The 25,569-nt window shown below is 39.6% G+C and overlaps 10 protein-coding genes across 10 annotated transcripts; 1 reads left to right on the forward strand and 9 right to left on the reverse strand.

Annotated features, from left to right (window-relative positions):
- Positions 1-53: 53 nt before the first annotated feature.
- LOC141770895 (lysophosphatidic acid receptor 6-like) lies at positions 54-920 on the reverse strand. Its single transcript, XM_074640745.1, has one exon. The coding sequence runs from the start codon at positions 918-920 to the stop codon at positions 54-56; it is 867 nt and encodes a 288-aa protein (XP_074496846.1).
- A 1,946-nt stretch (positions 921-2,866) lies between these two features.
- Positions 2,867-3,736, reverse strand: LOC141770896 (lysophosphatidic acid receptor 6-like). Its single transcript, XM_074640746.1, has one exon. The coding sequence runs from the start codon at positions 3,734-3,736 to the stop codon at positions 2,867-2,869; it is 870 nt and encodes a 289-aa protein (XP_074496847.1).
- A 21-nt stretch (positions 3,737-3,757) lies between these two features.
- Positions 3,758-5,131, forward strand: LOC141770897 (uncharacterized). The gene is made up of 2 exons (XM_074640747.1): positions 3,758-3,761; positions 4,293-5,131. The coding sequence occupies exons 1-2, from the start codon at positions 3,758-3,760 to the stop codon at positions 5,087-5,089; spliced, it is 801 nt and encodes a 266-aa protein (XP_074496848.1). The 3' UTR covers positions 5,090-5,131.
- Positions 5,132-5,793: 662 nt separating this feature from the next.
- Positions 5,794-7,335, reverse strand: LOC141770735 (lysophosphatidic acid receptor 6-like). The gene has a single exon (XM_074640586.1). It carries the CDS (start codon positions 7,310-7,312, stop codon positions 6,443-6,445), a length of 870 nt encoding a protein of 289 aa, XP_074496687.1. The 5' UTR covers positions 7,313-7,335; the 3' UTR covers positions 5,794-6,442.
- Positions 7,336-9,070: 1,735 nt separating this feature from the next.
- On the reverse strand, positions 9,071-9,934 carry LOC141770898 (lysophosphatidic acid receptor 6-like). The gene has a single exon (XM_074640748.1). The coding sequence runs from the start codon at positions 9,932-9,934 to the stop codon at positions 9,071-9,073; it is 864 nt and encodes a 287-aa protein (XP_074496849.1).
- A 1,753-nt stretch (positions 9,935-11,687) lies between these two features.
- LOC141770899 (lysophosphatidic acid receptor 6-like) lies at positions 11,688-12,557 on the reverse strand. Its single transcript, XM_074640749.1, has one exon. It carries the CDS (start codon positions 12,555-12,557, stop codon positions 11,688-11,690), a length of 870 nt encoding a protein of 289 aa, XP_074496850.1.
- Positions 12,558-16,138: 3,581 nt separating this feature from the next.
- On the reverse strand, positions 16,139-17,008 carry LOC141770900 (lysophosphatidic acid receptor 6-like). The gene has a single exon (XM_074640750.1). The coding sequence runs from the start codon at positions 17,006-17,008 to the stop codon at positions 16,139-16,141; it is 870 nt and encodes a 289-aa protein (XP_074496851.1).
- A 1,715-nt stretch (positions 17,009-18,723) lies between these two features.
- LOC141770901 (lysophosphatidic acid receptor 6-like) lies at positions 18,724-19,593 on the reverse strand. Its single transcript, XM_074640752.1, has one exon. The coding sequence runs from the start codon at positions 19,591-19,593 to the stop codon at positions 18,724-18,726; it is 870 nt and encodes a 289-aa protein (XP_074496853.1).
- A 2,021-nt stretch (positions 19,594-21,614) lies between these two features.
- LOC141770902 (lysophosphatidic acid receptor 6-like) lies at positions 21,615-22,481 on the reverse strand. Its single transcript, XM_074640753.1, has one exon. It carries the CDS (start codon positions 22,479-22,481, stop codon positions 21,615-21,617), a length of 867 nt encoding a protein of 288 aa, XP_074496854.1.
- Positions 22,482-24,440: 1,959 nt separating this feature from the next.
- On the reverse strand, positions 24,441-25,307 carry LOC141770903 (lysophosphatidic acid receptor 6-like). Its single transcript, XM_074640754.1, has one exon. The coding sequence runs from the start codon at positions 25,305-25,307 to the stop codon at positions 24,441-24,443; it is 867 nt and encodes a 288-aa protein (XP_074496855.1).
- Positions 25,308-25,569: the final 262 nt, after the last annotated feature.

Genomic DNA, 25,569 nt, shown 5'->3' on the forward strand with positions numbered 1-25,569 from the left:
ATGGAAAACATCGGAAATCTGAAGCCATCTCATGAAAATAGCAGGTCCTTTGTCTACTGTTCTCTTGGAAGATCTGTATCCTCTTTTTTCTTCCAGAAGGCATCCAGAGAGAAGTAATACAACAGTGGATCCAGACAGCAGTTCACAGTAGCAAGACATACTAAAGCTCTACGCGTAGGTACCCCAAATCCTAAGATACCAATCGACATCGGCAAGAAACATATGGTAACAATAACCAAGTTCATGACAAAAATTAGCATGACATTCACTTTGTTGTTGACCCTTGCAGAGTTATTCAGATGACTGCGTAGAGTCCAAGACACCAAAGTGGTGCACACGATGTTGACTGCCAGCATGGTGAGCACTAACGTAGACTGAAAATAAGTCACAGCAAATATATGACGATGCGGAGGACTCTGACGGGGATATTCAAAACAGGCGGATCTATTGAAGTTCTCTAAAAATCTTGAAAATTCAAATCTCTCTGGGATGTTCATCACCACCACAAACAGCCAAACGAGTCCAACAGCTTTCAAGGCGTTGGAAGCGGTTCGAAGATGGCGCGACCTCAGAGGATAAACCACAGCCAGCAGCCGGTCCACGCTGATGAAGGTGATGAAGATGGCGCTGGAGCGGATGTTGTTGCAATAGAGCAATATTATCCAGATGCATGCCTCTTTGCTCAGTGGCCAGGTGCCCGTGGCGTAAAAGTAGACCCTCATGGGTAAGGAGATGACGAGCAGCAGGTCAGAGATGGCCAGGTTGACCATGAAGACGGCACTGGGCGATTTGAGGCCGTGGTGTCTCAGCAGAATCCACAGTGAAACCGCATTGAGAGGCAGACCCAGTGCCAAAAAACAGCCATGGATCACAGCATAAACCGGCTTTGGCTCGAATCCATCTTCCATTGTGTTGTTCATGTCTACCTGATGAGAAGAGCAATGTGTCTGTGTGCTTTACTGAATGCTGCGCTCTATAAGTGCACGACACATTAGTTCCTCCCTCTGCTCTTTATCTGCGTGGAGTGAGGTTAGAGGTGGAAAATGATAGATGGGAGGGCGCATTAAAAAAGTGACAGGAAGTGTAAGTGACTCAACTCAGGAACTGTGGTCACTGTGACATTAACGAATAAACAAATTTACTTTAAAAGTCTCATAATGTCACGTCTTTTATATTATAAAGCAGGTTTAAGTGCTGTATAAATACTGTGAAAGTATCGAAATGCTCAATCCACAGAGAAATACACACAGCCCGTATTCAGAAACTATGCTTTTGAAAAAATCCTGTCAGGATTTGTGTACATTTGTGATGTCACAAATGATATCACAAAACAGCCTCTGCCGCCATTTTGGACTGAAAACACTTATTATATTTATAATATTTTATTGTTCAACACAGGCCATTTCAGTAGAATATGACAATGGAATAGAAATAATTTTGTTTTACTTTTGTACAGCACTTTGTAGGTGGACGTTTTACCGGCGTCCGGTATTCGCTTTCAGTCCAAAATGGCGGAAGCGTATCTTTGCTGCTGGATGTTAATGTTGCCGTTTTACACATTTTATTTGGCTTCTGTAATGTTAATAGTTTTTGATCTGTGTTGTCTACAATGTTTGCTGATTTCCCCTGATCACCAGGGCCTAGAAGAACAAATTTCAACAGCCAAAAGTCTTGTTCACTATTGTGTTATGTGTGATTTGAATAAATATCTGAGATTCAATTTCCACTTTTGTATTTGTGCCGATTCATGTGACATCACTGCGGCATACAGTACATATTCTAATAGCCCAGTTTGTCCTGAAAAAAGAGATGTAAATAGCATGATTGTGCATTGCAGTGTTGATGCAACATGCATTATTAGGCTACAAAAAAGAGACCATGTGGACCATAAATAGGGAAAAAGGCCTCAGAGTTTTAAAACCAACATGAAGTGTCAGATTCGGTGTTTACTGAGATATAAATAAAGGTATGGAAGATGGAATGATGGTTGTATCTTGTTCAATTGTTATTTTTATTTATTTATTATACTTCTTATCTTATGAGTTGTAGTAAATGGAGAATGAAAGGAGAGTATGGAAATGAGAGTAACTTAAAAACTAAAAGGAATTTAAAAATCTGTATAAAATCTTTTAAAAAGTGGTAACTATCTACTATAGTGGAGTGTCTAGTTCAAACATTGTAAGAGGATATACATTTTGAAATATTGAGCTCAAAAGGGTTTAATAGAATTCAACTTTTATTTTTGATATATCTCCAAGAGTATTAAAGTGATAAAAACATTGTATTTTTACATATTGTTACATATTAACATGATGAAAAATGCATTTTACTCCTCACTTTACACATTTAGCTTTATTGCACCACCTTTATTGATTTTGTACAAAATCTCTTAAACAATGTGATGGCCTGAACTGTGCCAACACACAATTCTTTTAAATAACTTTCTTTTAAAACAGTGTCTGTGTGAAATTTCCACCTATGCCAACTTGTCTTTAAAAGCCTCTAGGGTCTAGTTTTATATCAGGGCACTACTGAGTGAGTGGTATCAATCTTCTCATCTAACTCTCTGCAAGAAAGGAAATAAAAGTATTTTGCAAAATGTCAATATTTCTTAAAGAGGCATCATTTCTCCTGAAACTGTTTGTACTCTTTATGGACATGTTACAGCCTTTAAGCATGAATTAAGCATGACACATGTATATGTACAAGCCTAGCCTTTCCCCTCTCTCACGAGATCTACAACTTTCACAAACAAGCCAAAATGAGCATGACACACCCAAACAAACTATTTTGCTGGAAAATAGGAAAATTAGAATGAAAACATGGGAAATCTGAAGCCATCTCAAGAAAATAGCAGGTCCTTTATCTACTGTTCTCTTGGAAGATCTGTATCCTCTTTTTTCTTCCAGAAGGCATCCAGAGAGAAGTAATACAACAGTGGATCCAGACAGCAGTTCACAGTAGCAAGACATACTAAAGCTCTAATTGTAGGTACCCCACATGTTAATAAACCAATCGACATCGGCAAGAAACATATGGTGGAAATAACCAAGTTCATGACAAAAATTAGCATGACATTCACTTTGTTGTTGACCCTTGCAGAGTTATTCAGATGTCTGCGTAGAGTCCAAGACACCAAAGTAGTGCACACGATGTTGACTGCCAGCATGGTGAGCACTAACGCAGACTGAAAATAAGTCAATGCTGATATATGACAATGCGGAGGGTGACTCTGACGGGGATATTCAAAACAGGCGGATCTATTGAAGTTCTCTAAAAATCTTGAAAATCCAACTCTCTCTGGGATGCTCACCACCACCACAAACAGCCAAACGAGTCCAACAGCTTTCAAGGCGTTAGAAGCGGTTCGAAGATGGCGCGACCTCAGAGGATAAACCACAGCCAGCAGCCGGTCCACGCTGATGAAGGTGATGAAGATGGCGCTGGAGCGGATGTTGTTGTGATAGAGCAATATTATCCAGGTGCATGCCTCTTTGCTCAGTGGCCAGGTGCCCGTGGCGTAAAAGTAGACCCTCATGGGTAAGGAGATGATGAGCAGCAGGTCAGAGATGGCCAGGTTGACCATGAAGACGGCACTGGGCGATTTGAGGCCGTGGTGTCTCAGCAGAATCCACAGTGAAACCGCATTGAGAGGCAGACCCAGTGCCAGAATACAGCCATGGATCACAGCATAAACCGGCTGTGGCTTGATTCCATCTTCCATTGTGTTGTTCATGTCTACCTGATGAGAAGAGCAATGTGTCTGTGTGCTTTACTGAATGCTGCGCTCTATAAGTGCACGACACATTAGTTCCTCCCTCTGCTCTTTATCTGGGTCGAGTGAGGTTAGAGGTGGAAAATGTCAGATTGGGATGGCAGATTAAAAAAGTGACAGGAAATGTAAGTGACTCAACTCAGGAACTGTGGTCACTGTGACATTAACGAATAAACAAATTTACTTTAAAAGTCTCATAATGTCACGTCTTTTATATTATAAAGCAGGTTTAAGTGCTGTATAAATACTGTGAAAGTATCAAAACTCTCAATCCACAGAGAAATACAAACAGCCTGTATTCAGAAACTGTGCTTTGAAAAAAAACTGTCAGGATTTATGTATATTTGTGAAGTCACAAATCTATCTCAGCTGGCTCCAGTCCTACCTCACCAACCGTTCTCATTTCATCTCCCTTCACAACAACTCCTCTGCCACATCCACAGTCACACAAGGTGTCCCCCAAGGCTCTGTACTCGCTCCACTCCTTTTCATTATCTACATATTCACCCTCGGTCAGATCCTCCGCCATTTCAACCTGGACTTCCACTGCTATGCCGACGACACTCAGCTCTACCTCAGCCCCAACACCCCCCACAACCCACCCTAAACAGTGACAAAATAGAACTCCTCCTCATCGGCTCCAAATCCACCCTCAGCAAAACCAACAACCTCACACTCAGCATCGATGGCACCTCTGTTTCCCCCTCCCCCCAGGCACGCAACCTTGGCGTGATTCTTGACCCCACCCTCTCCCTTGAGCCTCACATCCGCCAACTTGTCAAAATATCCTTCTACCACCTACGTAACATTGCAAAGATCCGACCCTCACTCACACCCCCCGCTGCCGAGAAGCTCATCCACACCTTCATCTCCTCCCGCCTTGATTACTGCAACTCTCTACTCTACGGCATCTGCACCACCTCCATCAACAAACTCCAACCGGTCCAGAATGCAGCTGCCCGACTCCTCACCCACACCAAATCCTGGCATCACATCACCCCAGTCCTCAAAGACCTCCACTGGCTCCCTGTCTCCCACCGGATCACCTACAAAATCCTGACCCTCACCTACAAAGCCCTCCACCAACTTGCCCCCCCTTACCTCTCTGACCTCCTCTCCCGGTCCCTCAGATCCACCTCAGCTGGTCTACTTTCCACTCCCAAGTCCAACCTCCGCAGCTTTGGGGACAGGGCATTCTCCAGGGCAGCTCCCAAGCTTTGGAACTCCCTCCCACAACTCATTAGACAGTCTGATTCCCTCCCCCTATTCAAGTCCCGCCTCAAAACCCACCTTTTCTCCTCTGCCTACTCCTAGCCCCCCCTCCCCGTACCTATTTGTCCGTGTGTATGAATGAGAGTGCACCTGTGTGTGTCGTCTGTCTCCTGTTTGTCTCACACCGTTTCCCCCGATATTGTAAAGCGTCTTTGAGTTCTCTCAAAAAGGGCTATATAAGTTTAATTTATTATAATTATTATTATTAAATCTACAATATATACAAAGAGTAAAGAAGCAAAGAGACGAAACAGCCTCTGCCGCCATTTTGGACTGAAAACACTTATTATATTTATAATATTTTAATGTTCAACACAGGCCATTTTGGTAGAATATGTCAATGGAATAGAAATTATTTTGTTTTACTTTTGTACGGCACTTTGTAGGCGGACGTTTTACCGGCGTCATATTTGTACTAAATACAAGCAATAGGTTAAGTAACTGTTTCTGTCATATTGTCACAAAGACACGTGAGTGGTATCAATCTTCTCATCTAATTCTCTGCAAGAAAGGAAATAAAAGTATTTTGCAAAATGTCAAAATATTTCTTAAAGTCATCATTTCTCCTGAAACTGCCTGGACTCATTCTGGACATGTTACAGCCTTTAAGCATGAATTAAGCATGACACCTGTATATTTACAAGCCTAGCGTTTCCCCATCTCTCACGAGATCTACAACTTTCACAAACATTTTTATCAAAAAGACGATCACTTATATACATTTTGAAATATTGAGCTCAAAAGGGTTTAATAGAATTCAACTTTTATTTTTGATATATCTCCAAGAGTATTAAAGTGATAGAAACATTTTATTTGTACATATTGTTACATATTAACATGAAAAATGCATTTTACTCCTCACTTTACACATTTTGCTTTACTGCACCACCTTTATTGTTTTTGTACAAAATCTCTTAATCAATGTGATGGCCTGAACTGTGCCAACACACAATTCTTTTAAATAACTTTCTTTTAAAACAGTGTCTGTGTGAAATTTCCACCTCTGACAACTTGTCTTTAAAAGCCTCTAGGCTCTAGTTTTATATCAGGGCACTACTGAGTGAGTGGTATCAATCTTCTCATCTAACTCTCTGCAAGAAAGGAAATAAAAGTATTTTGCAAAATGTCAAAATACTTCTTAAAGAGTCATCATTTCTCCTGAAACTGTTTGTACTCTTTATGGACACGTTACAGCCTTTAAGCATGAATTAAGCATGACACCTGTATATTTACAAGCCTAGCGTTTCCCCATCTCTCACGAGATCTACAACTTTCACAAATAAGCCAAAATGAGCATGACACACCCAAACAAACTATTTTGCTGAAAAATAGGAAAATTAGAATGGGAAACATCGGAAATCTGAAGCCATCTCATGAAAATAGCAGGTCCTTTGTCTACTGTTCTCTTGGAAGGTCTGTATCCTCTTTTTTCTTCCAGAAGGCATCCAGAGAGAAGTAATACAACAGTGGATCCAGACAGCAGTTCACAGTAGCAAGACATACTAAAGGTGTTATCGTAGATGTCCCAAATCTTAATAAACCAATCGACAAAGGCAAGAAACATATGGTGAACGTAACCAAGTTCATGACAAAAATTAGCATGACATTCACTTTGTTGTTGACCCTTGCAGAGTTATTCAGATGTCTGCGTAGAGTCCAAGACACCAAAGTGGTGCACACGATGTTGATTGCCAGCATGGTGAGCACTAACGCAGACTGAAAATAAGCCATTACCATTTTATTATGAAGTGGACGGGGAGGATGATGGGGATATTCAAAACAGGTGGATCCATTGAAGTTCTTTAAAAATCTTGAAAATTCAACTCTCTCTGGGATGTTCATCACCACGATAAACACCCAAACGAGTCCAGCAGCTTTCACGGCGTTAGAAGCGGTTCGAAGATGGCGCGACCTCAGAGGATAAACCACAGCCAGCAGCCGGTCCACGCTGATGAAGGTGATGAAGATGGCGCTGGAGCGGATGTTGTTGTGATAGAGCATTGTTATCCAGATGCATGCCTCTTTGCCCAGTGGCCAGGTGCCCGTGGCATAAAAGTAGACCCTCATGGGTAAGGAGATGATGAGCAGCAGGTCAGAGATGGCCAGGTTGACCATGAAGACAGCACTGGGCGATTTGAGGCCGTGGTTTCTCAGCAGAATCCACAGTGAAACCGCATTGAGAGGCAGACCCAGTGCCAGAATACAGCCATAGATCCCAGCATAAACCGGCTTTGGCTCGAATCCATCTTCCATTGTGTTGTTCATGTCTACCTGATGAGAAGAGCAATGTGTCTGTGTGCTTTACTGAATGCTGCGCTCTATAAGTGCACGACACATCAGTTCCTCCCTCTGCTCTTTATCTGGGTCGAGTGAGGTTAAAAGTTGAAAATGACAGATTGGGAGGGCGTATTAAAAAAGTGACAGGAAATGTAGGTGACTCAACTCAGGAACTGTGGTCACTGTGACATTAACGAATAAACAAATTTACTTTAAAAGTCTCATAATGTCATGTCTTTTATATTATAAAGCAGGTTTAAGTGCTGTATAAATACTGTGAAAGTATTTAAACACTCAATCCACAGAAGATACACACAGCCCGTATTCAGAAACTGTGCTTTGAAAAAAAACTGTCAGGATTTATGTATATTTGTGATGTCACAAAGTAGAATATGCCAATGGAATAGAAATAATTTTGTTTTACTTTTGTACGGCACTTTGTAGGCGGACGTTTTACTGGCGTCCGGTATTCGCTTTCAGTGCAAAATGGCGGAAGCGTATCTTTGCTGCTGGGCGCTGATGTTGCCGTTTTACACATTCTATTTCGCTTCTGTAATGTTAATAGTTTTTGATCTGTGTTGTCTACAATGTTTGTTGATTTCCACTTTTGTATTTGTGCCGATTCATGTGACATCACTGCGGCATACAGTACATATTCTTATAGCCCAGTTTGTCCTGAAAAAAGAGATGTAAATAGCATGATTGTGCATTGCAGTGTTGATGCAACATGCATTATTAGGATACAAAAAAGAGACCATGTGGACCATAAATAGGGAAAAAGGCCTCAGAGTTTTAAAACCAACATGAAGTGTCAGATTCGGTGTTTACTGAGATATAAATAAAGGTATGGAAGATGGAATGATGGTTGTATCTTGTTCAATTGTTATTTTTATTTATTTATTATACTTCTTATCTTATGAGTTGTAGTAAATGGAGAATGAAAGGAGAGTATGGAAATGAGAGTAACTTAAAAACTAAAAGGAATTTAAAAATCTGTATAAAATCTTTTAAAAAGTGGTAACTACCTACTATAGTGGAGTGTCTAGTTTAAACATTGTAAGAGGATATACATTTTGAAATATTGAGCTCAAAAGGGTTTAATAGAGTTACATTTTTATTTTTGATATATCTCCAAGAGTATTAAAGTGATAGAAACATTTTATTTTTTACATATTGTTACATATTAACATGAAAAATGCATTTTACTCCTCACTTTACACATTTTGCTTTACTGCACCATCTTTATTGTTTTTGTACGAAATCTCTTAATCAATGTGATGGCCTGAACTGTGCCAACACACAATTCTTTTAAATAACTTTCTTTTAAAACAGTGTCTGTGTGAAATTTCCACCTATGCCAACTTGTCTTTAAAAGCCTCTAGGCTCTAGTTTTATATCAGGGCACTACTGAGTGAGTGGTATCAATCTTCTCATCTAACTCTCTGCAAGAAAGGAAATAAAAGTATTTTGCAAAATGTCAATATTTCTTAAAGAGTCATCATTTCTCCTGAAACTGTTTGTACTCTTTATGGACATGTTACAGCCTTTAAGCATGAATTAAGCATGACACCTGAATATTTACAAGCCTAGCGTTTCCCCATCTCTCACGAGATCTACAACTTTCACAAACAAGCCAAAATGAGCATGACACACCCAAACAAACTATTTTGCTGGAAAATAGGAAAATTAGAATGAAAACATGGGAAATCTGAAGCCATCTCATGAAAATAGCAGGTCCTTTGTCTACTATTCTCTTGGAAGATCTGTATCCTCTTTTTTCTTCCAGAAGGCATCCAGAGAGAAGTAATACAACAGTGGATCCAGACAGCAGTTCACAGTAGCAAGACATACTAAAGCTCTACGCGTAGGTACCCCAAATCCTAAGATACCAATCGACATCGGCAAGAAACATATGGTAACAATAACCAAGTTCATGACAAAAATTAGCATGACATTCACTTTGTTGTTGACCCTTGCAGAGTTATTCAGATGACTGCGTAGAGTCCAAGACACCAAAGTGGTGCACACGATGTTGACTGCCAGCATGGTGAGCACTAACACAGACTGAAAATAAGTCACAGCAAATATATGACGATGCGGAGGACTCTGACGGGGATATTCAAAACAGGCGGATCTATTGAAGTTCTCTAAAAATCTTGAAAATTCAAATCTCTCTGGGATGTTCATCACCACCACAAACAGCCAAACGAGTCCAACAGCTTTCAAGGCGTTGGAAGCGGTTCGAAGATGGCGCGACCTCAGAGGATAAACCACAGCCAGCAGCCGGTCCACGCTGATGAAGGTGATGAAGATGGCGCTGGAGCGGATGTTGTTGCAATAGAGCAATATTATCCAGATGCATGCCTCTTTGCTCAGTGGCCAGGTGCCCGTGGCGTAAAAGTAGACCCTCATGGGTAAGGAGATGACGAGCAGCAGGTCAGAGATGGCCAGGTTGACCATGAAGACGGCACTGGGCGATTTGAGGCCGTGGTGTCTCAGCAGAATCCACAGTGAAAACGCATTGAGAGGCAGACCCAGTGCCAGAATACAGCCATAGATCCCAGCATAAACCGGCTTTGGCTCGAATCCATCTTCCATTGTGTTGTTCATGTCTACCTGATGAGAAGAGCAATGTGTCTGTGTGCTTTACTGAATGCTGCGCTCTATAAGTGCACGACACATCAGTTCCTCCCTCTGCTCTTTATCTGCGTGGAGTGAGGTTAGAGGTGGAAAATGATAGATGGGAGGGCGCATTAAAAAAGTGACAGGAAGTGTAAGTGACTCAACTCAGGAACTGTGGTCACTGTGACATTAACGAATAAACAAATTTACTTTAAAAGTCTCATAATGTCATGTCTTTTATATTATAAAGCAGGTTTAAGTGCTGTATAAATACTGTGAAAGTATTTAAACACTCAATCCACAGAAGATACACACAGCCCGTATTCAGAAACTGTGCTTTGAAAAAAAAATGGCAGGACTTATGTATATTTGTGATGTCACAAAGTAGAATATGCCAATGGAATAGAAATAATTTTGTTTTACTTTTGTACGGCACTTTGTAGGCGGACGTTTTACTGGCGTCCGGTATTCGCTTTCATTGCAAAATGGCGGAAGCGTATCTTTGCTGCTGGGCGCTGATGTTGCCGTTTTACACATTCTATTTCGCTTCTGTAATGTTAATAGTTTTTGATCTGTGTTGTCTACAATGTTTGTTGATTTCCACTTTTGTATTTGTGCCGATTCATGTGACGCCACTGCGGCATACAGTACATATTCTTATAGCCCAGTTTGTCCTGAAAAAAGAGATGTAAATAGCATGATTGTGCATTGCAGTGTTGATGCAACATGCATTATTAGGCTACAAAAAAGAGACCATGTGGACCATAAATAGGGAAAAAGGCCTCAGAGTTTTAAAACCAACATGAAGTGTCAGATTCGGTGTTTACTGAGATATAAATAAAGGTATGGAAGATGGAATGATGGTTGTATCTTGTTCAATTGTTATTTTTATTTATTTATTATACTTCTTATCTTATGAGTTGTAGTAAATGGAGAATGAAAGGAGAGTATAGAAATGAGAGTAACTTAAAAACTAAAAGGAATTTAAAAATCTGTATAAAATCTTTTAAAAAGTGGTAACTATCTACTATAGTGGAGTGTCTAGTTAAACATTGTAAGAGGTTATACATTTTGAAATATTGAGCTCAAAAGGGTTTAATAGAATTAAACTTTTATTTTTGATATATCTCCAAGAGTATTAAAGTGATAAAAACATTTTATTTTTACATATTGTTACATATTAACATGAAAAATGCATTTTACTCCTCACTTTACACATTTTGCTTTACTGCACCATCTTTATTGTTTTTGTACGAAATCTCTTAAACAATGTGATGGCCTGAACTGTGCCACTATACCATTCATTTAAATAACTTTCTTTTAAAACGGTGTCTGTGTGAAATTTCCACCTATGCCAACTTGTCTTTAAACGCCTCTAGGGTCTAGTTTTATATCAGGGCACTACTGAGTGAGTGGTATCAATCTTCTCATCTAACTCTCTGTAAGAAAGGAAATAAAAGTATTTTGCAAAATGTCAATATTTCTTAAAGAGTCATCATTTCTCCTGAAACTGTTTGTACTCTTTATGGACATGTTACAGCCTTTAAGCATGAATTAAGCATGACACCTGAATATTTACAAGCAGAGCGTTTCCCCATCTCTCACGAGATCTACAACTTTCACAAACAAGCCAAAATGAGCATGACACACCCAAACAAACTATTTTGCTGAAAAATAGGAAAATTAGAATGGGAAACATCGGAAATCTGAAGCCATCTCATGAAAATAGCAGGTCCTTTATCTACTGTTCTCTTGGAAGATCTGTATCCTCTTTTTTCTTCCAGAAGGCATCCAGAGAGAAGTAATACAACAGTGGATCCAGACAGCAGTTCACAGTAGCAAGACATACTAAAGGTGTTATCGTAGATGTCCCAAATCTTAATAAACCAATCGACAAAGGCAAGAAACATATGGTGAACGTAACCAAGTTCATGACAAAAATTAGCATGACATTCACTTTGTTGTTGACCCTTGCAGAGTTATTCAGATGTCTGCGTAGAGTCCAAGACACCAAAGTGGTGCACACGATGTTGATTGCCAGCATGGTGAGCACTAACGCAGACTGAAAATAAGCCATTACCATTTTATTATGAAGTGGACGGGGAGGATGATGGGGATATTCAAAACAGGTGGATCCATTGAAGTTCTTTAAAAATCTTGAAAATTCAACTCTCTCTGGTATGTTCATCACCACGATAAACACCCAAACGAGTCCAACAGCTTTCAAGGCGTTAGAAGAGGTTCGAAGATGGCGCGACCTCAGAGGATAAACCACAGCCAGCAGCCGGTCCACGCTGATGAAAGTGATGAAGATGGCGCTGGAGCGGATGTTGTTGCAATAGAGCATTGTTATCCAGACGCATGCCACTTTGCTCAGTGGCCAGGTGCCCGTGGCATAAAAGTAGACCCTCATGGGTAAGGAGATGATGAGCAGCAGGTCAGAGATGGCCAGGTTGACCATGAAGACGGCACTGGGCGATTTGAGGCCGTGGTGTCTCAGCAGAATCCACAGTGAAACCGCATTGAGAGGCAGACCCAGTGCCAGAATACAGCCATAGATCCCAGCATAAACCGGCTGTGGCTTGATTCCATCTTCCATTGTGTTGTTCATGTCTACCTGATGAGAAGAGCAATGTGTCTGTGTGCTTTACTGAATGCTGCGCTCTATAAGTGCACGACACATTAGTTCCTCCCTCTGCTCTTTATCTGCGTGGAGTGAGATTAGAAATTGAAAATGACAGATTGGGAGGGCAGATTAAAAATGTGACAGGAAGTGTAAGTGACTCAACTCAGGAACTGTGGTCACTGTGACATTAACGAATTAACCAATTTACCTTAAAGGTCACATATTATACTCCATTTAAACTAGTTATTATAGGTCTCAGACACCTCCAAACCATGTCTCTGAAGTTTTTTTTTCAAAAAAACAATCAGATCATGCATTCCAGCATGTCTCTATAACCTCTGTTTCAGCCCATTTCCAAAAGTGCTGATTTCTGTGTCGGTAGCCTCTGTCTCCTCCCACTCTGCTCTGATTGGTCAGCGTTTTCTGTCAATCAAACGTCCTCAACAACACAGCGTCTCGCTCTCTCTCTCTCTCTCTCTCTCTCTCTCTCTAGAGAGAGAGGGAGAGACGAGTGGAGAGATAGCAGCTAGAATAAAGTTTATAAACCACTTTAAAGTTTATAAACCAGAAACTTCACCCAGCGCACGTTACCGGAGGAATCTGATCAGAAATCGGCGACACATGATGAACATCTGCGGTCCAGATTCCAGGTTTTCCTGACGGTTTCTCTCAGGTAAATAATGCTATTTATATCTCTGTTAGTTAGCTCAGTGTTTACCTTATGCATCAACTCTGTAAACCGTAAACATACACTCTGTTTTACGTCTGTCTTTACAGATCCATCTGTGAGAAATGACCGACAGAATCATCCCAGAGGAGAGCAGATAGCTGAGAGCAGACAGCTGAGAGCAGACAGCTGAGAGCAGATGGCTCTGTTTACATGGAGATACAAAGCTAACCCGGTAGCATGTAGCTAACCCGTTAGCATGTAGCTACATGCTAACGGGTTAGCTACATGCTACCGCTATGACACGGTGTGTAAACACAGCGACCATCAGGGTGGAAAATAGAAGATGTGAAACAGTAGTCAGTTCATTATTTCTGCTAAAAGATAAATGTATGGAAGATCAGAGTAATGGTATATTATTTACAGTAGTAGCTGTCTCTGTGTTACCATGACTACAGACCACCGGAGCTTAGCTTACCATAGTTTACCAGAGCTGAAGACTTTCTCCTGTACCATGTTAACATAACTAACTAACAGGTGAGATGATTACAAATGCTGTGAATAATTAATATTGTCATCTGTCTACTCAAATAAAGTTTGACTGTGAAACAGAAATGTGTTGTGTTGCTTACAAGTCACTATTTACTACCTATATTCTGCTACATGCATGTCATCAAATATATATAATATATAAATATCATCTGTTTAAACAGTTTAATTACATAAAGCCTTTGTGAAAGAACATGTTATATTTAGATGATGGGAGTACATGAAGCCTGTTCTGCTGGTTCTTGCAGACTAACTGTAGGAGCTACTTTGCTCAAGTTAGGTTGAGGAGGAGAGACAGTGACGCGCTGTGGGCCGGGGTCAGCTACTGAAGGTTCTCTCTGGTTCGACCAGGAAACCCTCACGTGACTTGCATTCTCTAATGACGTCAGAATACAAGGAAAAAAGCGATTTTTTTTTCTGTACCCATTTCCGGACAAACGGAGGAGGAGAAAAAGAGAGAGGATGGTCTTTTATGATACTATGGTGGCCTGTAGACACACTGGGGACAGATATTGATGTTTAAAAGACATGGAAAAGTGCATTTTGCATAATAGGTGACCTTTAAAGGTCCCATAATGTAAAAAGTGAGATTTTCACGTCTTTTATATTATAAAGCAGGTTTAAGTGCTGTATAAATACTGTGAAAGTATTGAAAGTCTCAATCCACAGAGAAATACACACAGCCCGTATTCAGAAACTGTGCTTTTGAAAAAATCCTGTCAGGATTTATGTACATTTGTGATGTCACAAATCTACAATATATACAAAGAGTATAGAAGCAAAGAGACGAAACTCCTGTGTTTTCTTTGACAGCCGCTACCGTCATTTTGGACTGAAAACACTTACTTATATTTATAATATTTTATTGTTCAACACAGGCCATTTCAGTAGAATATGCCAATGGAATAGAAATTATTTTGTTTTACTTTTTGTACGGCACTTTGTAGGCGGACGTTTTACTGGCGTCCGGTATTTGCTTTCAGTCCAAAATGGCGGAAGCGTATCTTTGCTGCTGGATGTTAATGTTGCCGTTTTACACATTTTATTTGGCTTCTGTAAAGTTAATAGTTTTTGATCTGTGTTGTCTACAATGTTTGCTGATTTCCCCTGATCACCAGGGCCTAGAAGAACAAATTTCAACAGCCAAAAGTCTTGTTCACTATTGTGTTATGTGTGATTTGAATAAATATCTGAGATTCAATTTCCACTTTTGTATTTGTGCCGATTCATGTGACGTCACTGTGGCATACAGTACATATTCTAATAGCCCAGTTTGTCCTGAAAAAAGAGATGTAAATAGCATGATTGTGCATTGCAGTGTTGATGCAACATGCATTATTAGGCTACAAAAAAGAGACCATGTCGACCATAAATAGGGAAAAAGGCCTCAGAGTTTTAAAACCAACATGAAGTGTCGGAGTCGGTGTTTACTGAGATATAAATAAAGGTATGGAAGATGGAATGATGGTTGTATCTTGTTCAATTGTTATTTTTATTTATTTATTATACTTCTTATCTTATGAGTTGTAGTAAATGGAGAATGAAAGGAGAGTATGGAAATGAGAGTAACTTAAAAACTAAAAGGAATTTAAAAATCTGTATAAAATCTTTTAAAAAGTGGTAACTATCTACTATAGTGGAGTGTCTAGTTTAAACATTGTAAGAGGATATACATTTTGAAATATTGAGCTCAAAAGGGTTTAATAGAATTAAACTTTTATTTTTGATATATCTCCAAGAGTATTAAAGTGATAAAAACATTGTATTTTTACATATTGTTACATATTAACATGATGAAAAATGCATTTTACTCCTCACTTTACACATTTTGCTTTACTGCACCACCTTTATTGATTTTGTACAAAATCTCTTAATCAATGTGATGGCTTGAACTGTGCCAACACACAATTCTTTTAAATAACTTTCTTTTAAAACGGTGTCTGTGTGAAATTTCCACCTCTGACAACTTGTCTTTAAAAGCCTCTAGGCTCTCGTTTTATATCAGGGCACTACTGAGTGAGTGGTATCAATCTTTTCATATAACTCTCTGCAAGAAAGGAAATAAAAGTATTTTGCAAAATGTCAAAATATTTCTTAAAGAGTCATCATTTCTCCTGAAACTGTTTGTACTCTTTATGGACATGTTACAGCCTTTAAGCATGAATTAAGCATGACACCTGTATATTTACAAACCTAGCGTTTCCCCATCTCTCACGAGATCTACAACTTTCACAAACAAGCCAAAATGAGCATGACACACCCAAACAACCTATTTTGCTGGAAAATGGGAAAATTAGAATGAAAACATGGGAAATCTGAAGCCATCTCAAGAAAATAGCAGGTCCTTTGTCTACTGTTCGTTTGGAAGATCTGTATCCTCTTTTTTCTTCCAGAAGGCATCCAGAGAGAAGTAATACAACAGTGGATCCAGACAGCAGTTCACAGTAGCAAGACATACTAAAGGTGTTATCGTAGATGTCCCAAATCTTAATAAACCAATCGACAAAGGCAAGAAACATATGGTGAACGTAACCAAGTTCATGACAAAAATTAGCATGACATTCACTTTGTTGTTGACCCTTGCAGAGTTATTCAGATGTCTGCGTAGAGTCCAAGACACCAAAGTGGTGCACACGATGTTGACTGCCAGCATGGTGAGCACTAACGCAGACTGAAAATAAGCCATTACTAATTTATCATGAAGTGGACGGGGAGGATGACGGGGATATTCAAAACAGGTGGATCCATTGAGGTTCTTTAAAAATCTTGAAAATTCAAATCTCTCTGGGATGTTCATCACCACGATAAACAGCCAAACGAGTCCAGCAGCTTTCACGGCATTAGAAGCGGTTCGAAGATGGCGCGACCTCAGAGGATAAACCACAGCCAGCAGCCGGTCCACGCTGATGAAAGTGATGAAGATGGCGCTGGAGCGGATGTTGTTGTGATAGAGCAATATTATCCAGATGCATGCCTCTTTGCTCAGTGGCCAGGTGCCCGTGGCATAAAAGTAGACCCTCATGGGTAAGGAGATGACGAGCAGCAGGTCAGAGATGGCCAGGTTGACCATGAAGACGGCACTGGGCGATTTGAGGCCGTGGTGTCTCAGCAGAATCCACAGTGAAACCGCATTGAGAGGCAGACCCAGTGCCAGAATACAGCCATAGATCCCAGCATAAACCGGCTTTGGCTCGAATCCATCTTCCATTGTGTTGTTCATGTCTACCTGATGAGAAGAGCAATGTGTCTGTGTGCTTTACTGAATGCTGCGCTCTATAAGTGCACGACACATCAGTTCCACCCTCTGCTCTTTATCTGCGTGGAGTGAGGTTAAAAGTTGAAAATGTCAGATTGGGAGGGCGCATTAAAAAAGTGACAGGAAATGTAAGTGACTCAACTCAGGAACTGTGGTCACTGTGACATTAACGAATAAACAAATTTACTTTAAAGGTCCCATAATGTAAAAAGTGAGATTTTCACGTCTTTTATATTATAAAGCAGGTTTAAGTGCTGTAAGAGCCAAAACATGATGTATGATGTATACTGAGGTTGTGGTGTAATTCACTTTTAGGAACACTAGGTGGCACTGTATTAATTGACTGACCCAGTCACGGGTATATAAGTAAGGAGGTGTGTTGTTGGCGTCAGGGTTTAGCCCGGAAGGGCAAATGGTTTTTGAACGCAGAGACGCTGAAATGTTTGCTGTGTTGTTGTTGTTACTCGTTGCTATGGTAACCGGACATGCTTCCTTAATACCATATTAGGAATAAATGAACTGTTATTGTAAACCCAACGAGCGGACTCAGGATCAGTTTTGTACAGCACAACATGCAACAGAAGGTACCATCTACAGCGAAAAGCGCGTCAGTCCAGGGCTAATCACCTCAGTAGCTAAAGTATCAGATTTTAGCTCCTACAAGTGCTGTATAAATACTGTGAAAGTATTGAAACGCTCAATCCACAGAGAAATACACACAGCCCATATTCAGAAACTGTACTTTTTAAATTAAAACCAACATGAAGTGTCGGAGTCGGTGTTGCCTGAGATATAAATAAAGGTATTGAAGATGGAATGATGGTTGTATCTTGTTCAATTGTTATTTTTTATTATGAGTTGTAGTAAATGGAGAATGAAAGGAGAGTATGGAAATGAGAGTAACTTAAAAACTAAAAGGAATTTAAAAATCTGTATAAAATCTTTTAAAAAGTGGTAACTATCTACTATAGTGGAGTGTCTAGTTTAAACATTGTAAGAGGTTATACATTTTGAAATATTGAGCTGCAAAGGGTTTAATAGAATTACATTTTTATTTTTGATATATCTCCAAGAGTATTAAAGTGATAAAAACATTGTATTTGTACATATTGTTACATATTAACATGAAAAATGCATTTTACTCCTCACTTTACACATTTTGCTTTACTGCACCACCTTTATTGTTTTTGTACAAAATCTCTTAATCAATGTGATGGCTTGAACTGTGCCAACACACAATTCTTTTAAATAACTTTCTTTTAAAACAGTGTCTGTGTGAAATTTCCACCTCTGCCAACTTGTCTTTAAAAGCCTCTAAGCTCTAGTTTTATATCAGGGCACTACTGAGTGAGTGGTATCAATCTTCTCATCTAACTCTCTGCAAGAAAGGAAATAAAAGTATTTTGCAAAATGTCAATATTTCTTAAAGAGTCATCATTTCTCCTGAAACTGTTTGTACTCTTTATGGGCATGTTACAGCCTTTAAGCATGAATTAAGCATGACACCTGAATATTTACAAGCCTAGCGTTTCCCCATCTCTCACGAGATCTACAACTTTCACAAACAAGCCAAAATGAGCATGACACACCCAAACAAACTATTTTGCTGGAAAATAGGAAAATTAGAATGAAAACATGGAAAATCTGAAGCCATCTCAAGAAAATAGCAGGTCCTTTATCTACTGTTCTCTTGGAAGATCTGTATCCTCTTTTTTCTTCCAGAAGGCATCCAGAGAGAAGTAATACAGCAGTGGATCCAGACAGCAGTTCACATTAGCAAGACATACTAAAGGTGTTATCGTAGATGTCCCAAATGTTAATAAACCAATCGACAAAGGCAAGAAACATATGGTGAACGTAACCAAGTTCATGACAAAAATTAGCATGACATTCACTTTGTTGTTGACCCTTGCAGAGTTATTCAGATGTCTGCGTAGAGTCCAAGACACCAAAGTGGTGCACACGATGTTGACTGCCAGCATGGTGAGCACTAACGCAGACTGAAAATAAGCCATTACTAATTTATCATGAAGTGGACGGGGAGGATGACGGGGATATTCAAAACAGGTGGATACATTGAGGTTCTCTAAAAATCTTGAAAATTCAAATCTCTCTGGGATGTTCATCACCACGATAAACAGCCAAACGAGCCCAACAGCTTTCAAGGCGTTGGAAGCGGTTCGAAGATGGCGCGACCTCAGAGGATAAACCACAGCCAGCAGCCGGTCCACGCTGATGAAGGTGATGAAGATGGCGCTGGAGCGGATGTTGTTGGAATAGAGCAATATTATCCAGACGCATGCCTCTTTGCTCAGTGGCCAGGTGCCCGTGGCGTAAAAGTAGACCCTCATGGGTAAGGAGATGATGAGCAGCAGGTCAGAGATGGCCAGGTTGACCATGAAGACGGCACTGGGCGATTTGAGGCCGTGGTGTCTCAGCAGAATCCACAGTGAAAACGCATTGAGAGGCAGACCCAGTGCCAGAATACAGCCATAGATCCCAGCATAAACCGGCTTTGGCTCGAATCCATCTTCCATTGTGTTGTTCATGTCTACCTGATGAGAAGAGCAATGTGTCTGTGTGCTTTACTGAATGCTGCGCTCTATAAGTGCACGACACATTAGTTCCTCCCTCTGCTCTTTATCTGGGTCGAGTGAGGTTAAAAGTTGAAAATGACAGATTGGGAGGGCAGATTAAAAATATGACAGGAAATGTAAATGACTCCAGTGACTCAACTCAGGAACTGTGGTCACTGACAGTGACATTAACGAATAAACAAATTTACTTTAAAGGTCCCATAATGTAAAAAGTGAGATTTTCACGTCTTTTATATTATAAAGCAGGTTTAAGTGCTGTATAAATACTGTGAAAGTATTGAAAGTCTCAATCCACAGAGAAATACACACAGCCCGTATTCAGAAACTGTGCTTTTGAAAAAATCCTGTCAGGATTTATGTACATTTGTGATGTCACAAATCTACAATATATACAAAGAGTATAGAAGCAAAGAGACGAAACTCCTGTGTTTTCTTTGACAGCCTCTGCCGTCATTTTGGACTGAAAACACTTACTTATATTTATAATATTTTATTGTTCAACACAGGCCATTTCAGTAGAATATGACAATGGAATAGAAATTATTTTGTTTTACTTTTTGTACGGCACTTTGTAGGTTGACGTTTTACTGGCGTCCGGTATTCGCTTTCAGTCCAAAATGGCGGAAGCGTATCTTTGCTGCTGGATGTTAATGTTGCCGTTTTACACATTTTATTTGGCTTCTGTAATGTTAATAGTTTTTGATCTGTGTTGTCTACAATGTTTGCTGATTTCCCCTGATCACCAGGGCCTAGAAGAACAAATTTCAACAGCCAAAAGTCTTGTTCACTATTGTGTTATGTGTGATTTGAATAAATATCTGAGATTCAATTTCCACTTTTGTATTTGTGCCGATTCATGTGACATCACTGCGGCATACAGTACATATTCTAATAGCCCAGTTTGTCCTGAAAAAAGAGATGTAAATAGCATGATTGTGCATTGCAGTGTTGATGCAACATGCATTATTAGGCTACAAAAAAGAGACCATGTGGACCATAAATAGGGAAAAAGGCCTCAGAGTTTTAAAACCAACATGAAGTGTCGGAGTCGGTGTTTACTGAGATATAAATAAAGGTATGGAAGATGGAATGATGGTTGTATCTTGTTCAATTGTTATTTTTATTTATTTATTATACTTCTTATCTTATGAGTTGTAGTAAATGGAGAATGAAAGGAGAGTATGGAAATGAGAGTAACTTAAAAACTAAAAGGAATTTAAAAATCTGTATAAAATCTTTTAAAAAGTGGTAACTATCTAATATAGTGGAGTGTCTAGTTAAACATTGTAAGAGGTTATACATTTTGAAATATTGAGCTCAAAAGGGTTTAATAGAATTAAACTTTTATTTTTGATATATCTCCAAGAGTATTAAAGTGATAAAAACATTTTATTTTTACATATTGTTACATATTAACATGAAAAATGCATTTTACTCCTCACTTTACACATTTTGCTTTACTGCACCATCTTTATTGTTTTTGTACGAAATCTCTTAAACAATGTGATGGCCTGAACTGTGCCAACACACAATTCATTTAAATAACTTTCTTTTAAAACGGTGTCTGTGTGAAATTTCCACCTATGCCAACTTGTCTTTAAACGCCTCTAGGGTCTAGTTTTATATCAGGGCACTACTGAGTGAGTGGTATCAATCTTCTCATCTAACTCTCTGTAAGAAAGGAAATAAAAGTATTTTGCAAAATGTCAATATTTCTTAAAGAGTCATCATTTCTCCTGAAACTGTTTGTACTCTTTATGGACATGTTACAGCCTTTAAGCATGAATTAAGCATGACACATGTATATTTACAAGCCTAGCGTTTCCCCATCTCTCACGAGATCTACAACTTTCACAAACAAGCCAAAATGAGCATGACACACCCAAACAACCTATTTTGCTGAAAAATAGGAAAATTAGAATGGAAAACATCGGAAATCTGAAGCCATCTCATGAAAATAGCAGGTCCTTTGTCTACTGTTCTCTTGGAAGATCTGTATCCTCTTTTTTCTTCCAGAAGGCATCCAGAGAGAAGTAATACAACAGTGGATCCAGACAGCAGTTCACAGTAGCAAGACATACTAAAGCTCTACGCGTAGGTACCCCAAATCCTAAGATACCAATCGACATCGGCAAGAAACATATGGTAACAATAACCAAGTTCATGACAAAAATTAGCATGACATTCACTTTGTTGTTGACCCTTGCAGAGTTATTCAGATGACTGCGTAGAGTCCAAGACACCAAAGTGGTGCACACGATGTTGACTGCCAGCATGGTGAGCACTAACGTAGACTGAAAATAAGTCACAGCAAATATATGACGATGCGGAGGACTCTGACGGGGATATTCAAAACAGGCGGATCTATTGAAGTTCTCTAAAAATCTTGAAAATTCAACTGTCTCTGGGATGTTCATCACCACCACAAACAGCCAAACGAGTCCAACAGCTTTCAAGGCGTTGGAAGCGGTTCGAAGATGGCGCGACCTCAGAGGATAAACCACAGCCAGCAGCCGGTCCACGCTGATGAAGGTGATGAAGATGACGCTGGAGCGGATGTTGTTGCAATAGAGCAATATTATCCAGATGCATGCCTCTTTGCTCAGTGGCCAGGTGCCCGTGGCGTAAAAGTAGACCCTCATGGGTAAGGAGATGACGAGCAGCAGGTCAGAGATGGCCAGGTTGACCATGAAGACGGCACTGGGCGATTTGAGGCCGTGGTGTCTCAGCAGAATCCACAGTGAAACCGCATTGAGAGGCAGACCCAGTGCCAAAAAACAGCCATGGATCACAGCATAAACCGGCTTTGGCTCGAATCCATCTTCCATTGTGTTGTTCATGTCTACCTGATGAGAAGAGCAATGTGTCTGTGTGCTTTACTGAATGCTGCGCTCTATAAGTGCACGACACATTAGTTCCTCCCTCTGCTCTTTATCTGCGTGGAGTGAGGTTAGAGGTGGAAAATGATAGATGGGAGGGCGCATTAAAAAAGTGACAGGAAGTGTAAGTGACTCAACTCAGGAACTGTGGTCACTGTGACATTAACGAATAAACAAATTTACTTTAAAAGTCTCATAATGTAAAAAGTGAGATTTTCACGTCTTTTATATTATAAAGCAGGTTTAAGTGCTGTATAAATACTGTGAAAGTATCGAAATGCTCAATCCACAGAGAAATACACACAGCCCGTATTCAGAAACTATGCTTTTGAAAAAATCCTGTCAGGATTTGTGTACATTTGTGATGTCACAAATGATATCACAAAACAGCCTCTGCCGCCATTTTGGACTGAAAACACTTATTATATTTATAATATTTTATTGTTCAACACAGGCCATTTCAGTAGAATATGACAATGGAATAGAAATAATTTTGTTTTACTTTTGTACAGCACTTTGTAGGTGGACGTTTTACCGGCGTCCGGTATTCGCTTTCAGTCCAAAATGGCGGAAGCGTATCTTTGCTGCTGGATGTTAATGTTGCCGTTTTACACATTTTATTTGGCTTCTGTAATGTTAATAGTTTTTGATCTGTGTTGTCTACAATGTTTGCTGATTTCCCCTGATCACCAGGGCCTAGAAGAACAAATTTCAACAGCCAAAAGTCTTGTTCACTATTGTGTTATGTGTGATTTGAATAAATATCTGAGATTCAATTTCCACTTTTGTATTTGTGCCGATTCATGTGACATCACTGCGGCATACAGTACATATTCTAATAGCCCAGTTTGTCCTGAAAAAAGAGATGTAAATAGCATGATTGTGCATTGCAGTGTTGATGCAACATGCATTATTAGGCTACAAAAAAGAGACCATGTGGACCATAAATAGGGAAAAAGGCCTCAGAGTTTTAAAACCAACATGAAGTGTCGGAGTCGGTGTTTACTGAGATATAAATAAAGGTATGGAAGATGGAATGATGGTTGTATCTTGTTCAATTGTTATTTTTATTTATTTATTATACTTCTTATCTTATGAGTTGTAGTAAATGGAGAATGAAAGGAGAGTATGGAAATGAGAGTAACTTAAAAACTAAAAGGAATTTAAAAATCTGTATAAAATCTTTTAAAAAGTGGTAACTATCTAATATAGTGGAGTGTCTAGTTAAACATTGTAAGAGGTTATACATTTTGAAATATTGAGCTCAAAAGGGTTTAATAGAATTAAACTTTTATTTTTGATATATCTCCAAGAGTATTAAAGTGATAAAAACATTTTATTTTTACATATTGTTACATATTAACATGAAAAATGCATTTTACTCCTCACTTTACACATTTTGCTTTACTGCACCATCTTTATTGTTTTTGTACGAAATCTCTTAAACAATGTGATGGCCTGAACTGTGCCAACACACAATTCATTTAAATAACTTTCTTTTAAAACGGTGTCTGTGTGAAATTTCCACCTATGCCAACTTGTCTTTAAACGCCTCTAGGGTCTAGTTTTATATCAGGGCACTACTGAGTGAGTGGTATCAATCTTCTCATCTAACTCTCTGTAAGAAAGGAAATAAAAGTATTTTGCAAAATGTCAATATTTCTTAAAGAGTCATCATTTCTCCTGAAACTGTTTGTACTCTTTATGGACATGTTACAGCCTTTAAGCATGAATTAAGCATGACACATGTATATTTACAAGCCTAGCGTTTCCCCATCTCTCACGAGATCTACAACTTTCACAAACAAGCCAAAATGAGCATGACACACCCAAACAACCTATTTTGCTGAAAAATAGGAAAATTAGAATGGAAAACATCGGAAATCTGAAGCCATCTCATGAAAATAGCAGGTCCTTTGTCTACTGTTCTCTTGGAAGATCTGTATCCTCTTTTTTCTTCCAGAAGGCATCCAGAGAGAAGTAATACAACAGTGGATCCAGACAGCAGTTCACAGTAGCAAGACATACTAAAGCTCTACGCGTAGGTACCCCAAATCCTAAGATACCAATCGACATCGGCAAGAAACATATGGTAACAATAACCAAGTTCATGACAAAAATTAGCATGACATTCACTTTGTTGTTGACCCTTGCAGAGTTATTCAGATGACTGCGTAGAGTCCAAGACACCAAAGTGGTGCACACGATGTTGACTGCCAGCATGGTGAGCACTAACGTAGACTGAAAATAAGTCACAGCAAATATATGACGATGCGGAGGACTCTGACGGGGATATTCAAAACAGGCGGATCTATTGAAGTTCTCTAAAAATCTTGAAAATTCAACTGTCTCTGGGATGTTCATCACCACCACAAACAGCCAAACGAGTCCAGCAGCTTTCAAGGCGTTGGAAGCGGTTCGAAGATGGCGCGACCTCAGAGGATAAACCACAGCCAGCAGCCGGTCCACGCTGATGAAGGTGATGAAGATGACGCTGGAGCGGATGTTGTTGCAATAGAGCAATATTATCCAGATGCATGCCTCTTTGCTCAGTGGCCAGGTGCCCGTGGCGTAAAAGTAGACCCTCATGGGTAAGGAGATGACGAGCAGCAGGTCAGAGATGGCCAGGTTGACCATGAAGACGGCACTGGGCGATTTGAGGCCGTGGTGTCTCAGCAGAATCCACAGTGAAACCGCATTGAGAGGCAGACCCAGTGCCAAAAAACAGCCATGGATCACAGCATAAACCGGCTTTGGCTCGAATCCATCTTCCATTGTGTTGTTCATGTCTACCTGATGAGAAGAGCAATGTGTCTGTGTGCTTTACTGAATGCTGCGCTCTATAAGTGCACGACACATTAGTTCCTCCCTCTGCTCTTTATCTGCGTGGAGTGAGGTTAGAGGTGGAAAATGATAGATGGGAGGGCGCATTAAAAAAGTGACAGGAAGTGTAAGTGACTCAACTCAGGAACTGTGGTCACTGTGACATTAACGAATAAACAAATTTACTTTAAAAGTCTCATAATGTAAAAAGTGAGATTTTCACGTC

The sequence above is a fragment of the Sebastes fasciatus genome, chromosome 7, assembly GCF_043250625.1.
Source record: "Sebastes fasciatus isolate fSebFas1 chromosome 7, fSebFas1.pri, whole genome shotgun sequence".
Classification (NCBI taxonomy): Eukaryota; Metazoa; Chordata; class Actinopteri; order Perciformes; family Sebastidae; genus Sebastes; species Sebastes fasciatus.

What these genes read in the sequence shown, in the direction of transcription:
- LOC141770895 (XM_074640745.1), bottom strand. Translation starts at nt 920, where the DNA reads ATGAACAACACAATGGAAGATGGATTCGAGCCAAAGCCGGTTTATGCT.
- LOC141770896 (XM_074640746.1), bottom strand. Translation starts at nt 3,736, where the DNA reads ATGAACAACACAATGGAAGATGGAATCAAGCCACAGCCGGTTTATGCT.
- LOC141770735 (XM_074640586.1), bottom strand. Translation starts at nt 7,312, where the DNA reads ATGAACAACACAATGGAAGATGGATTCGAGCCAAAGCCGGTTTATGCT.
- LOC141770898 (XM_074640748.1), bottom strand. Translation starts at nt 9,934, where the DNA reads ATGAACAACACAATGGAAGATGGATTCGAGCCAAAGCCGGTTTATGCT.
- LOC141770899 (XM_074640749.1), bottom strand. Translation starts at nt 12,557, where the DNA reads ATGAACAACACAATGGAAGATGGAATCAAGCCACAGCCGGTTTATGCT.
- LOC141770900 (XM_074640750.1), bottom strand. Translation starts at nt 17,008, where the DNA reads ATGAACAACACAATGGAAGATGGATTCGAGCCAAAGCCGGTTTATGCT.
- LOC141770901 (XM_074640752.1), bottom strand. Translation starts at nt 19,593, where the DNA reads ATGAACAACACAATGGAAGATGGATTCGAGCCAAAGCCGGTTTATGCT.
- LOC141770902 (XM_074640753.1), bottom strand. Translation starts at nt 22,481, where the DNA reads ATGAACAACACAATGGAAGATGGATTCGAGCCAAAGCCGGTTTATGCT.
- LOC141770903 (XM_074640754.1), bottom strand. Translation starts at nt 25,307, where the DNA reads ATGAACAACACAATGGAAGATGGATTCGAGCCAAAGCCGGTTTATGCT.